This window comes from Pan paniscus, chromosome 11 (assembly GCF_029289425.2).
Source record: "Pan paniscus chromosome 11, NHGRI_mPanPan1-v2.0_pri, whole genome shotgun sequence".
Taxonomy (NCBI): Eukaryota; Metazoa; Chordata; class Mammalia; order Primates; family Hominidae; genus Pan; species Pan paniscus.
The window spans coordinates 109,973,757-109,986,907 of record NC_073260.2 but is presented as its reverse complement, the minus strand read 5'-3'; the positions used below and the strand labels follow the sequence as shown (position 1 = coordinate 109,986,907).

The 13,151-nt window shown below is 38.8% G+C and overlaps 1 protein-coding gene across 2 annotated transcripts in view; it reads right to left on the bottom strand.

The window, feature by feature from the left end:
* Window positions 1-301: 301 nt before the first annotated feature.
* The window catches only part of ZDHHC21 (zinc finger DHHC-type palmitoyltransferase 21), a 142,120-nt gene continuing 129,270 nt past the window's right edge, over window positions 302-13,151 (bottom strand). The window contains exons 9-10 of one of the 2 annotated variants that reach the window (XM_063594016.1): window positions 9,898-10,111; window positions 302-665 (exon numbers count right to left, since the gene is read on the bottom strand). In XM_063594016.1, the coding sequence (XP_063450086.1) occupies window positions 9,947-10,111 (165 nt within the window). In that variant the 3' untranslated portion in view covers window positions 302-665; window positions 9,898-9,946. Of the gene's footprint in view, window positions 666-2,493; window positions 3,319-9,897; window positions 10,112-13,151 lie in introns of those variants that run through there. The other variant, XM_055092125.2, reaches the window with a different exon arrangement.

Genomic DNA, 13,151 nt, shown 5'->3' with positions numbered 1-13,151 from the left:
AGAAATGATAAATGTTTGAGATGATGGATATGCTAATTACTCTGATCTGATACATACATTACATATATCAAAACATCACTATGTACCCCATGAATATGTACAATTATTAGTTGTCAATTAAAATAAAATTGTCAGTTAATTAAAATATTACTTATAGAAATCAGACTTGATTCAGTATTTCTTCTCTTTAAAAAAAACCCAAACTCTTATTATTTCTTTTAATCCAAGTAGACAAATAAGACAACAGATATAAGCAAAAAAATTATTTTTAAAATTTAAGAAATCATCAAAAATAACCACTGTTAGCATTAGAGTATAACCTGGCAGACATATTTATAGTTAAAAACAAAAAGAAATCATATTCGACATACTGTTTCATAATTGTCTTTTTTTCACTTAGCACATCAAGATGTTTTCTATGTCAGTAAATATGAATCCACATCATCATTTTTAACAGCAGTCTCATATTTCATTTGTATTAGGCCATTGTGCATTGCTATAAAGGAATACCTGAGACTGCGTAATTTATGAAGAAGAAGGTTTATTTGGCTCATGGCTCTGCAGGCTGTATAAGCATGGCACCAGCATCTGCTTGGCTTCTGGTGAGGCCTCAGGAAGCTTTTATTCATGATGGAAGGCAGAGTAGGAGCAGGCATGTCACATGGCTAGGGAGTGAGTAAGAGAGAGAGGAGAGGGAGGTGTCAGGCTCCTTTAAACAACTAGCTCTCCTGTAAACTACCAGAGCAAGAACTCACTCAGCTGTTCATGAGAGATGTGCCCCATAACCTAAACACCTCCCTCTAAGGCCCATCTCCAACACTGGAGATTACATTTGAACACGGAAATTTGGAGGAGACACACATCTAAGCTATATCATTATGTCCCTGGTCCCCAAAATATCATGTCCTTCTCATACTGCAAAGTACAATCATCCCTTCCCAGTAGTTCCCAAAAGTCTTAACTCATTCTAGCCTCAACTCAAAAGTCCAAAGTCCCATGTCCAAAGTCTCATCTGAGACTGAGCCTGTAAAGTAAAAAACAAGTAATCTATTTCCAAGATACAATGGTGGTACAGGCATTGGGTAAACACGCCCTTTCCAAAAGGGAGAAATCAGCCAAAAGAAAGGAGCAATAGACCCTACACACATCTGAAACCCAGCAGAGCAGACATTAAACCTTAAAGCTCCAAAATAACCTCCCATGACTCCATGTCCCACATCCAGGGCACACTGGGGCAAAGGGTGGGCTCCCAAGGCCTTGGGCAGCTCCGCCTCTGTGGCTTTGCAGGGTACAGCCCCCATGGCTGCTTTCATTGCTTGAAGTTGAGTGTCTGCAGGTTCTCCAGACTCAGGGTGCACGCTGCTTGTGGCTCTATCATCCTGGGGTCTGAAGGGCACAGCACTGTCCTGATGGGGACTCTGTGTGGGGAATAGGCAGTGTCCCAGTGGGGATTCTGTGTGGGGGCTCCAACCCCACATTTCCCCTCATGCCCTAATAGAAGTTCTCTGAAGGGGATCTGCCCCTGCCGCAGGCTTCTGTCTGGGCATCCAGGCTTTCTGATACATCCTCTGAAATCTAGGTGGAAGCTGCCAAGTCTCCCTTAGTCTTGTATTCTGCATACCAAGTAGAAACCTCCAAGGCTTATAGTGGCTTGCGCTCTTCAAAGTGGCAGCCTGAGCTGTACCTTGGGCCCTTTGAGCTGAGGCTGGAAATGCAGCAGACTGGATGCAGCAGTAGCCTCCTGAGGCAGCAGAGAGCAGTAGTAGCACTCTGGGCCTGGCTCCCCAAACTGAGGGGCTGCCTCAAAGACTTCTGAAATGCCTTCATGGCCTTTTCCCCATTGTTTTGGTTATTAGCACCTGGCTTCCTTTTAGTCATGCTAATCTCTTCAGCAAGTGGTTGTTCCACAGCCTGCTTGGATTCTTTCTCTATCACATGGCCAGGTTGTGAAGTTTCCAAATGTTTACGCTCTGCTTCCCTTTTAACTATGAGTTCCAACATTAAGTCCTTTGCTCCCAAATCTGAATGTAAGTTGTTAGAAGCAGCCACCCCACCTCCTGAATGCATTTCTGCTTGGAAATTTCTTCCAACAGACACTCTAAATCATCACTCCTAAGTTCAACCTTCCACAAATCCCTAAGGCATGGACACAATGAGCCAGGTTCTTTGCTAAGGAATAACAAGGGTGACCTTTTCTTCAGTTCCCAATAACTTCCTCATTTCCATCTGAGACCTTGTTAGCCTGGTCTTCACCATTCATGTTTCTAAAAGCATTTTAGAATGCTTCACAACCACTTAACCAGGCTCTGAGAGGCTCCAAACTTTCCCTTGTCTTCCTGTCTCCGGAGCCCTCCAAACTCTTCCAACCTCTGCCTGTAACCCAGCTCCAAAGCTGTTTCCACATTTTCAGGTACCTTTGTAGCAATGCCCCACTCCTTGGCACCAATTTCCTGAGTCAGTTTTGAGTTGCTAAAAGGAATACCTGAGACTGGGTAATTTATAAAGAAAAGTGGTTTATTTGGCTCATGATTCTGCAGGCTGTATAAGTATGGCACCAGCATCCGCTCAGCTTCTGATGAACCCTCAGGAAGCTTTTACTCATGGTGGAAAGTGAAGAGGGTGCAGGTATGTCACACAGCGAGAGAGGGAACAAGAAAGAGAGATGGAGCAAGACAGAAAGAGGGAGAAATATAGACAAGAAGATGAGGTGCCAGGCCCCTTTAGAGAACCAGCTCTCACATCAACTACCGGAGCAAGAACTCACTCATTGCCATGGGAGGACACCAAGTCATTCATGAGGGATCTGTCCTCATAACCCAAACACCTCCCACTAGGCCCGCCTTCAACACTGGCGGATGTATTTCAACATGAGATTTGGAGGGGACACACATCCAAACTTTATCACCATTGTATGAATTTAACCAACCTATATGTCTTTCTGGTAAACATATAGGTGGATTGTTGATTGGAAATTACAAATAATGCCTTATCAATTAGCTTTCACCGTGTAATAAACAACCTCACAATTTCTCGACTTACAAGAACAACATTTCTTTTTTTTTTTTTAGTTCATTATTCTGTGAAGCAACTAGGGGTCCTCTCTCCATGTGGTTTCTCATCCATAGTGGTCCAGCCTGGGCTTCTTCACCAGTGGTCTCAGAGGCTTGGACAGCAAGCCCCAATGTGCAAGTGCTTGTTAAGCCTTAGCTTCTAATATACTTAGTAATGTCTTTTTGCCCAACCCAGGTCATCTGTCCAACCCAGAGTCAAAGGGTGAAGAATAGACTCCATTGCTTGGTGAGAATCTGCAACGTCACACTACAAGAAATATAACATAAAAGCATGAAGGAATTTTTGACATTTGGTAATCTTCCACAAATGCTATGCTAAATATCCTTTCAACTACTACTGTGCACACTTACCTGATTATTCATATGAGATAAACTTCTGGAAGATAAATTGTTCAGTAAAAAGTGCGACTATTTTAAGCTATGGATTTCTACTACCACAATTGGAATTTATACTCTCATCAACTAGTCTTTGAGTGATAAGAACTCAGTGCCTGGCATAATGTATAGTTTATTACACTATAAATATTGGTTAAATGAATGAATGAATGAATGAACAAAACCGCATACAGAAATCAAAAAAATGAGAACAAATCGGTAGCCTGACTAATACTGATATTACCATGCTTTAAATATTTGCTCATTAACAGCTAAAAATAGAACCCTATTTTAATTCCTACTTTTTGCTTTACTAATAGCTGTTATGTTCAATGGCTATGTGGTATTCTACTTTACTGAATTTGAATTGAGCATATATCATTTGGTCTGTTTCTGGGTTCTCTGTATTTTGTTTCAGTCATTTTGTCTATTGGGCCTTAAAACTATCATATGTAACTTATTCTTTCCATGACTACAATACTCCATTGCATGGAGGTATCCTAATTTACTTAACTGATCTCTTTTTTATGGACAGATATATATTCCTAGTCCTTTGATATTAAAAGAAAGCTGAAATGAGCATCCTTTATACGGCCTTTACATAGATGTCTTTGCTGTCAAGTGAAGGTATATCTTTAGGATAAGATATACCTGGTATGATAATTACTGGAAAAATAGTATGTTTATTTAAAATATTGATATTTGTTGCATAAATGCCTTCCAAAGAAGTTGTAGCAATTCTCGCTTTTTTTTTTTCAATCAGTGGCTAAACGTGCATGCTTCCCTAAACTCTTACTAAAGCAACATATCCAAGCTTATCTGATGTGGAAAATGGCAAATCACTTTTTCAAATTTGTATTCCCATTTGAATTATAATAAACATCTTTTTATTAAGCTTATAAGCTACATTTCTTTCTTTCTCTTGGCAAACTGATTCAAATTTTTTGTTCTTTTTTTATTGGGTTGTTTTTTTTTCCTTAATTTTAATAGCTCCTTATGTCTTAAGGACATTAGTTTTAACATTTTCTGTTTATGTTATCCATGGTACTTCTCTGCAGAAGTGTTTCATTTTGATACAGTCCTATTTATTTACTATTTCTTTATTGTTTCTGGCCCTTCAGTCTTTATTCTAAAGGCCTTGCCACTCCACTCTCATAAAAAATTATCGCTCATATTTTTATTTGGTACTTTTATTTAGTTACTTACTAACTTACTTTAAGTTTACATTCTTGAGCTCTCAGGAACTTATTTTGGCATGAGGAGCAAAGTCTTAAGTTTCTTGTTTCCAAAGGGCTAGCCAATGCCCTCATATAATTTTTTTAAAAATTACATCAATTTCCCAGTGATTTGGAATACACTTTTATCATATAGCAAATTCACATATGCATTTGGCTCTATTTTTGAATTGTATTTTGTTCCATTCATCTGTCTGTCTACTCTAGCAACAGTACCAACCATTTAAAATTAGTTTTGAGAATACATTTTAATACTAGAGGTACCAATCCTCTTTAATTACTCTTCTTTCTTTTTTAAAATACTTTTTTGGGTATTCTCACATATGTATCTTTGATACACACTTTGGAATCAATTTATCTACTTTTGCAAAGAGTACATTAAATTTATAGATTTTGAGACAACAGTTTTACACTTTGAGTTTTCATATTTAGAACTACGCATGTCTCTCCAATTATTCAAATTTATTTTATGTCTTATGTAAAGTTTTAAGCTTTCCTTCACTCAAATTTTATAAGTTCTTGTTAATTTTATTTCTAAGTATTATATTTTAAAAGTTATAGATAAGATTCACGATTCCATTACATTTTCTGAATAACGTGTACTTATAAGAATGCTCTATCATTTAAAAATCAATTCTCTTACCAGATACCTTACAGAATTCTCATTATGTCATCTGTAAAGAAGTGATTTGTCTTTACATTTCCAATTTTATGTCTGACTTTTATAATTAAGGAAAAAAGGTGCTCCCAACTTAAATAAATATATGGAACTAAAACAGACTTTCCTGTATGTATAATATGTATTATGTATAATACATAATACATTGCCTCTCTTTTAAGTTGCGGCAAAATACACATAACATAAAATTTAACATCCTAACCATTATTTAGTGTACAGTTCAGTGGAATTAAGTACATTCACATCGTTGTGCTACCATCACCACCATCCACTCTTTCCATCTTGTTAAACTAAAACTCTACTCATTAAAAAATAACTCCCCATTCTTCCCTCTCCCCAGTTGTCAACCACCATTGTTTCTATGAATCTGACTACCCTAGGTACTTGCACATAAGCAGAATCATACAATATTTGTTCATTTGTGATGGGCTAATATATTGTCTCTTAATACAATACAGAGATATTGGGGAAAAAGCAATCTACAATTCATGTTAACATTCACTATTTCTTAATTTTTCAACATGATCAACTGCTCATTGTTTCAGAAGTTAAATAATTTTTATTTTATAACCAAAACAAAGTCACCACTATATTATTCCACTCCTTGTTAAATTTATATGAATTTATCATTCCAAGTTCAATTGCTTATAGTTCCTTTACATCTGATAGACCTTTTCACATATGTGTATCATACAGAGTTGTTCTGAATGTGCTGTTTTAGACCTGAAGGTCAATTAGAAATAATCTTCTTTAATCCTCTTTTTCTTTTTAAGACAGAAATGCTGATTTCCCAAAACAGGACCAAACTTATAAAGAGGAAACGGAATCCCACCCAGCCCTAATGAACTATATTTCAAGGGCATTGAGAGAAGTGGAGAATATGAAATCAAAATCATTGTCAACTTTTTTTGTCTTTTTGATAAATCATACAAACAGTTAACACTCTAGAACACTGGGCAAAGCATATACCCACATAACAAAAAAAAAAAAAAAAAAGAAAAAAGAGGAAAAAGATAACTTTGTGGGCAATTGTGTTATAAATTTAAGGCCGATCTTGATCACCTTCTTGTGAATATTTTAAAAAGTTGTGAAAACTTGAAGGCATCATATGTTCACCCAAACATGTCATGTCAACTAAATTCAGTTATTTAATTACATTTTAACTATGTTCAAGTTCAATGGGAAAAACTAACAAGCATGGAACTGTTAATATACTTATAATATATATAGTAATATAACAATTTCCCTCTCAATCTTTTTAGAATGCATGCATATATTACACATAACTGTAATCAGATTTTATACAGTTTTATTTCCTACCCTTTCAACTTGATGTCAATTAAAACACATTCTCACTTCTCTACATAAATCATATCTCTTATGCTGAGGGGTCTGTGTTACTCAGAGGGAGGATCTGTTGAATGGGCAGAAGAGGTATATAGAACTCAAATGAATTACATGCGTAAATTCAGGCCAAATTACACAAGTCTCCTTGGCCTGTGGAGAAAGAAGCCAAGCAGGGAGAAAAGCCACGAGGTGGGGATGCTTGGCTGGTCCCTGGCCTCAGGATTGAGGCCACAAGTACAGTGGAAGCTCAACTTAGTGGAGTTCAAGTCTCCAGGAAGGTAGAAACTGCATATATCTCATTTCTGGTCTGGTTATGTTAATTGATGTATGATAATAAAAACTGTATGCAATCTGGTAAACAGTATCAGAGGTACAGCCACAACTTGGTAGAGGTCTGAGGAGAACTTTGGAAGGATTGTACACTGAAAGCTCCCAAGGCTGGGATCCCAAGCTCCTAAAACAGGGTCCAGTACCTACAGGGCTCATTGTAGACATCTGTTAAATGAACAACTTCTAGTACTAGACTGATAGGAGGAGGAGGCCAAAGACATTGTATGCCTTAATTTTGATAAACAGCATATAAAGCTGTGATTATATCCTGTGGATAAAATGCACAGCTTGAGTAATAGTTCTATTACATGTATTTTTAACTGACTGACAACTGTGTGTGAATAATTCAAGGTACATGCCATAGGGCACTTTTCCTTGGCTTTGTCTGCTTTAGTATTTTCAATAACAATTTGAGATTGTAGTTCTTCAGATCGATTCCTTGATGGACCCCCAGTGTTTGACTTGGTATTTTGCTCATATTATTATTTAAACATAGGCACACACAAGATTATAAATATTGCTTATGGCTTTTATACAATTACAAATCTAAAATATAAAAATAAAATGAAAATCTTATAAGAGTCCAATTAACAACATTAATGTGACAGGTGATGTTCTTTGGTTGACGTGAAATCACTGGTTTAACACGTGTCATCCTGACCTCCATGGGGCAGTTGCTTTTGAGCCCCTTGTGTTTATACTGTGAAGGGCCTGGTGACATCTGTGCAGTTATCATTCCATAGTCTGACACTGTTTTCTTGGCCTTAGCCTAGTACAAACACATCAGCTATATACTAGGTTGCCTAGTTTTCTTTTCTCATTGGCCTGTGCCATTTTGGTGAGCAGTTTGCATGCTATCGCAAACAAATGCACCAAGATGTCAGGTCAGTCCCAAGATGTCTAGAATGTTCAACTTTTTATATCAGCTTTAAAAGAAAAACTGAAAATTTTGAATTCTTGCAGAGAACTCATTCAATAAATAATGACTGAGCACTCACTAGGCATGGGGCAGTTGCCAGATGTGGCAGATCCAGTGTTGAACGAGACAGAGCCCATCCCTGCCTGCAGGAAGAACCTAAGGATGACTACTTGAATTTGCAGAGAACACCAGACTAGGAAGGAGATGTAATAAATGGAAATAGGATCTGGATTATCAAGGATTTTTTTGGCTTTTTTGTTTGTTTGTTTGTTTGAGACAGGGTCTTGCTGGAGTGCAGTTGCACAATCACAGCTCACTGCAGCTTCAACCTCCTGGGCTCAAGCAATTCTCCCCACTCAGCCTCCCTAGTAGCTGAGACTACAGGCATGCCCCAGGCTAGTGTTTTGGCATTTTTTTGTAGAGATGGGGTTTCACCACATTTCCCAGGCTGGTCTCGAACTCCTGAGCTCAAGCCATCCACCTGCCTTGGCCTTCTAAAGTGCTGGGACTACAGGTGTGAGCCACTGTGCCCTGCCATAAAGGATCTTTATACTTGTACCTTCATTATAATACTTTGAAATTACTAAATCACTACATAAAACACAATTGTGAGTGAATCAGAAGGCTATACTCTAAAAACCGAAAACTTCCCCTCTCTGGATACACAGCCCCTAGTCTCACTCCCCAGTGGTCACACCTGTGCTAAATTGAACCTTCCAGACCTTTCCATGAGACTGAAAATCTATTTCTGAAAAAGTTCACTCAGTGAGCACAATTCCTTAGTTAACCTTTAGCCTTTTCCTCATCCAGTGGCATTTTCTAAAAGATGTCCTTCTTATGTGACAGAATCCTCCTAGTTTGAAGCTAAAAGGGGTCACAGAGACTGGACTTGGGAAAAGGTTTCACTTTTGAAGATTCATTACCTTGTTCTGAGTGCTGTGAAAAGGATTAACGATATTGTATGTACAACACCTGGCACACAGTAGGCACTTAACAAATAGCAAGTGTTAATTATTACAATTTAACATGATGTGTGTTCTTGAATGATTACTGGCTTTTCCAGCATACTGTGTTTTGTTTATGAAGTGATGGCAGTTCTTTTTTTGACAATCTTTAAGAAAATAATTGTCCTTTAATGTGGCTGCCCACTGGGGATTATAGCTTTTCATAACCTTTGGAAAAGCCACTTCTCAGTCACCCTTCCAGTGAGCATAATAACCCCCTTGTCTTCATGGAGGAGATGTCAGAGGAGAGGTGGAGGTTTGGTCATTTGAAGTGAGACAGGGTGTTAGTATCAGGACCATATTTCTTTTCCAGCTCTAAAATCTAATTTCCTCCAAAACCGAGTTTAACAGTTCTGCATTTACAGCTCAAGTTCCTGGCGTCCTACCCCCTCGCCTGTGATACATCACTTAGGTCATGCTTGGAAAGTGCTTTGAAGGAAATGGGCCCAGAAGTGCTAAGCAGAATTACATGATGCGAGCGGACAGTGGGGAGCCACAAGAACAGATAAAATCTTCCGTCTCTGCTAGGTTTCATTTTCTCTGGTAGGTTTTATGGAAACTTCTCTGGTAGATTTCATGTTACACTGGAAATAAAGCAGGAAGTCACATTTTTATGAGTAATATGTATGTTGAATGTTGAAAAGAATAACAAAGGAGCGGAATGGAATACTTGCACTCAGTTGGGAATAATAAAAACAGTTAGAAATTCAGAGTCAGCCACTTTCCACTATGCAATATTTTAAATAACAACAAAAAAAATGAATTTAGGAGAAGGTAAACCATGGAGGAAAGATTTGGGGAAAATTTCTTAATTGGAGAAAGTGGTTCTGGAGAATTTACAAGGTTCTTGGTCTATGGAGAAAGTTTACTTAAGAAAATTCATTCATCCATTCATTGATTTCTTTGTTTATTTACTAAGTAAACTTTTCCTAAATACCTTCAGAGGTCCAAGCAGTGTACTAGGCACTTGTATAGAGAGCACTGATTCATGCTATAGTGGAAGCAGGATAAGTGGTGTCCCTGCAGAACATGGAGAAGGAAATCTTCTGGGAAAGTGTCCCTCCAGGAAGTGATAACTGAATTGTCCAAAGGGGTGAACAAGTGTTTTCCAGGAAGATATGGGGAGGGAGTCCCTGGCAGTGGAACAGCATCTGCAAAAGCACAGAGAAAGACATGGCAGAGTGAGGGAATGACTACAAAGTGTGATATCCTGGGACACGGGGTGTGCCCAGTTGGGTCTAGAAGTGAGACCAGAAAGAATAGTAACAGTATTTTGTTACTGTGTCCATTGGTACCACACCTAGTATACCATTTCTAAGATTCAAGAGTGGTACAGCACAGAGGAAGGTATGGGCTCTGCAGTTAGACTTCCTGAGCTCAACTCCTCAGTCCCGTAAACACTAGTTCTGTGACCCTGTGCAAGCTGCTGGCATTTCCTCCTCTGTAAAATGAGAGTACTCACAGTTTAATCTCTAGGGCTGTTGTGTAGACATAGCAGGCTGTTTGCTCCTGTTCTGTGACTGCTCTATGTCCTTTGCAAGATCAAAACAGATATAATTTAGATATGTTTGTGCATAATCTTCCATAGGGTCATTATCATCATCACCAACATTGTCATCATCCCACAATACATTGATGGAAGAGGCTACATTTTATTTTATTGTATTTGTATTTATTTATTTTGAGACAGGGTCTCACTCCAGTTGACCAGGCTGGAGTGCAGTGGCACGATCTCAGCTCACTGCAACCTCGACCTCCCGGGCTCGGGTGATTCTCCCACCTCAGCCTCCCAAGTAGCTGGGATCATAGGCCTGCACCACCATACCCACCTAATTTTTTGTATTTTTAGTAAAGACGGGGTTTCGCCGTGAAGCCCAGGCTGGTCACAAACTCTGGGCCTCAATCAATACACCTGCCTTGGCCTCTTAAACTGCTGGGATTACAGGCTTGAGCCACTGTGCCCAGATGAAGGGCTATTTTTGTAAGTGCCTTCCAGCTGTGCGTAAGTAGAAATGAACGAGTCAGAAGGAAGACCCCAGGCCATGTAGCTCAAGAAGAGATGCAATACCTTGACATAGGAAATAAATGGATTTGATGATTTTTAAAATAAAGTAAGTGGGGTTGACATCTGAGGAAAAGTGTTTTCTCTTCCTTCCAAATGCTAGAGTGCTGTACTTAGTATTTTGTTTCTGAGTGCATTCTCCTAACCTCATCTTCGCTCCCCTCAAATTGAAAAATCGTATGAGGAGATAGAGTCAGAAGATGAATCCCAACAACATAAATAAAACAGCTGGATTACGTGACCTGTGAATATATTGAGAGAATATTTTAACTTCTGGCAACCAGCTTAGGACTGAATCACTGATTGGTATATAGAAAAGTAAACAATTCAAAGATCATGGCAATTATTAACGCATGGGAAAATAAAAAGTTGTTCAACGATGGAAACGTCGTCTTGATATATAACATGGCTCAGTTGTGAAAAATATTCATCTAGTTATATTAATGCAGAATTTGAATGTTTCTATCAAAACTTACTCTATAATTATAGTGCAAGGATGTAGAAGGGAAAATGTATGTGTGTGAGTCAGATGGGCAGGAGAGGACAAAATACGTGTAAATGCTAAATCTGAGAACTCAGAAGAGGACATTTGAACATGTTATTTAGAAATATGGAGGCAAACACCAAAAGAAAATAAAAAAAGAAAAAAGAAAAGAAAAACAATGAAAAGAGTTGAAAATGGTTACTTCTAAAAGGGGCAGAAACAGAGGTTACTGTTTTTCACAGAAAACCTTCAAAGGTACAATTTTTTTCACCATAAAAACTACGCACATGTATGAATTTGATAGAAATAAACATGAAATATTTCAAAAAGCATGAAGAGAACAGTGTTCAGTTTGAAGTGTTTGAATCAAGGGCTGCATGGAAGGGAGTATCAAGGCATTAAACCAGTAAATTTTGGTTGAGCCCATTGTGTAGGGCTTCAGAAGCCAAGGAAAAGATGCACATTTTTAAGCAAGGGAGTCACAAGATCAGATTGTACTCTGGAAAAATTTGTATATAAGTTCACCCTGCAGGAATTAGGAAAAGTTTAAAAACAGAAAGGTGAGTGTGCAAACTTTTGCAAATAGTTCTGGCAAGGAATAATGTCTTGCAGAACCAAAGCAGTGGATATGGGCATTGAGATAACAAAACAAAACAAAACATAGATCTGACTGATACGTGTGAGGTGGGCTTGTCTTGTCTATTTGAGGAGTGAGGAGAGCAAAGTGAAGCCAGGTTCCTGGCTTAGCAGACTGGGAGGATGGGGGTGCCAGTACTCAAAATGGAACTTCACAAAGAGAAGCAGGTTCTTAGAGGCAAGGCCAGGGAGGAAAAAATGGTGAGTCTGTTTCTATACACATGAGAGGCGTCTGAGGGACATCCAGAGAAAGAGCTAGTAAATGCCTACCAGGAGAGCAGGATGGAGAAAGGGCTGTTACCTAACAACCTGGGAGTCCCTGGTTATATGTGGTGATGGGTCAGGAGGCCATCACAATGCCCAGGTGAATTGTATGGTGTGAATCAGAGCAAAATCTTAGCCTGCAGAATTAACATTTTAAAGAAATAGTCAGTAGGACAAAGGTCAAAAAAGAGTGAAATGTCAGCAGAGAAATAGGAGAACTAGGAGAGTGCTGTCACCAAAGCCACGGCAGATGAAAAAAGGAGGGTGTGAATAGGTCCAAAGCCCTCAAGAGAAGTCAAAGATGGACAAGGAGGACATCAGTGACCTTAACAAGCTATTTGTAGAGATGGAAGGTGAGCCTGATTGAATTGGTTGAGTGAACAAAAGTTGATTAAGTAGACACACAAAGCATGGCAGTGCCTTCAATACATTTGGTGGAAAAGAGAAGAAAGAAAATAAAGCATGTAGTGAAAATCCATTTATTTTTGCTGTCCAGTGCCCCTCCCTTCCTTCTGGCTACAGCAAGCCTGCCTTCTTTTGAAGAACTGCTCTACCCTCCACTCTTAGCACAGGGGTTTGAAAATGTTGCAATCATGGTACCCATCACAGGGTAGTGTGTGGCCCCAGAAAGTTTGATTGGAGTCATCCCTGAGGATGATTCCATTGGAAATAAAAGTTGGTCATTCCTTTCTGGTGGCAATGCTGAAGAGATATGACTCTGGGAGACACCACGACCATGTTTCCA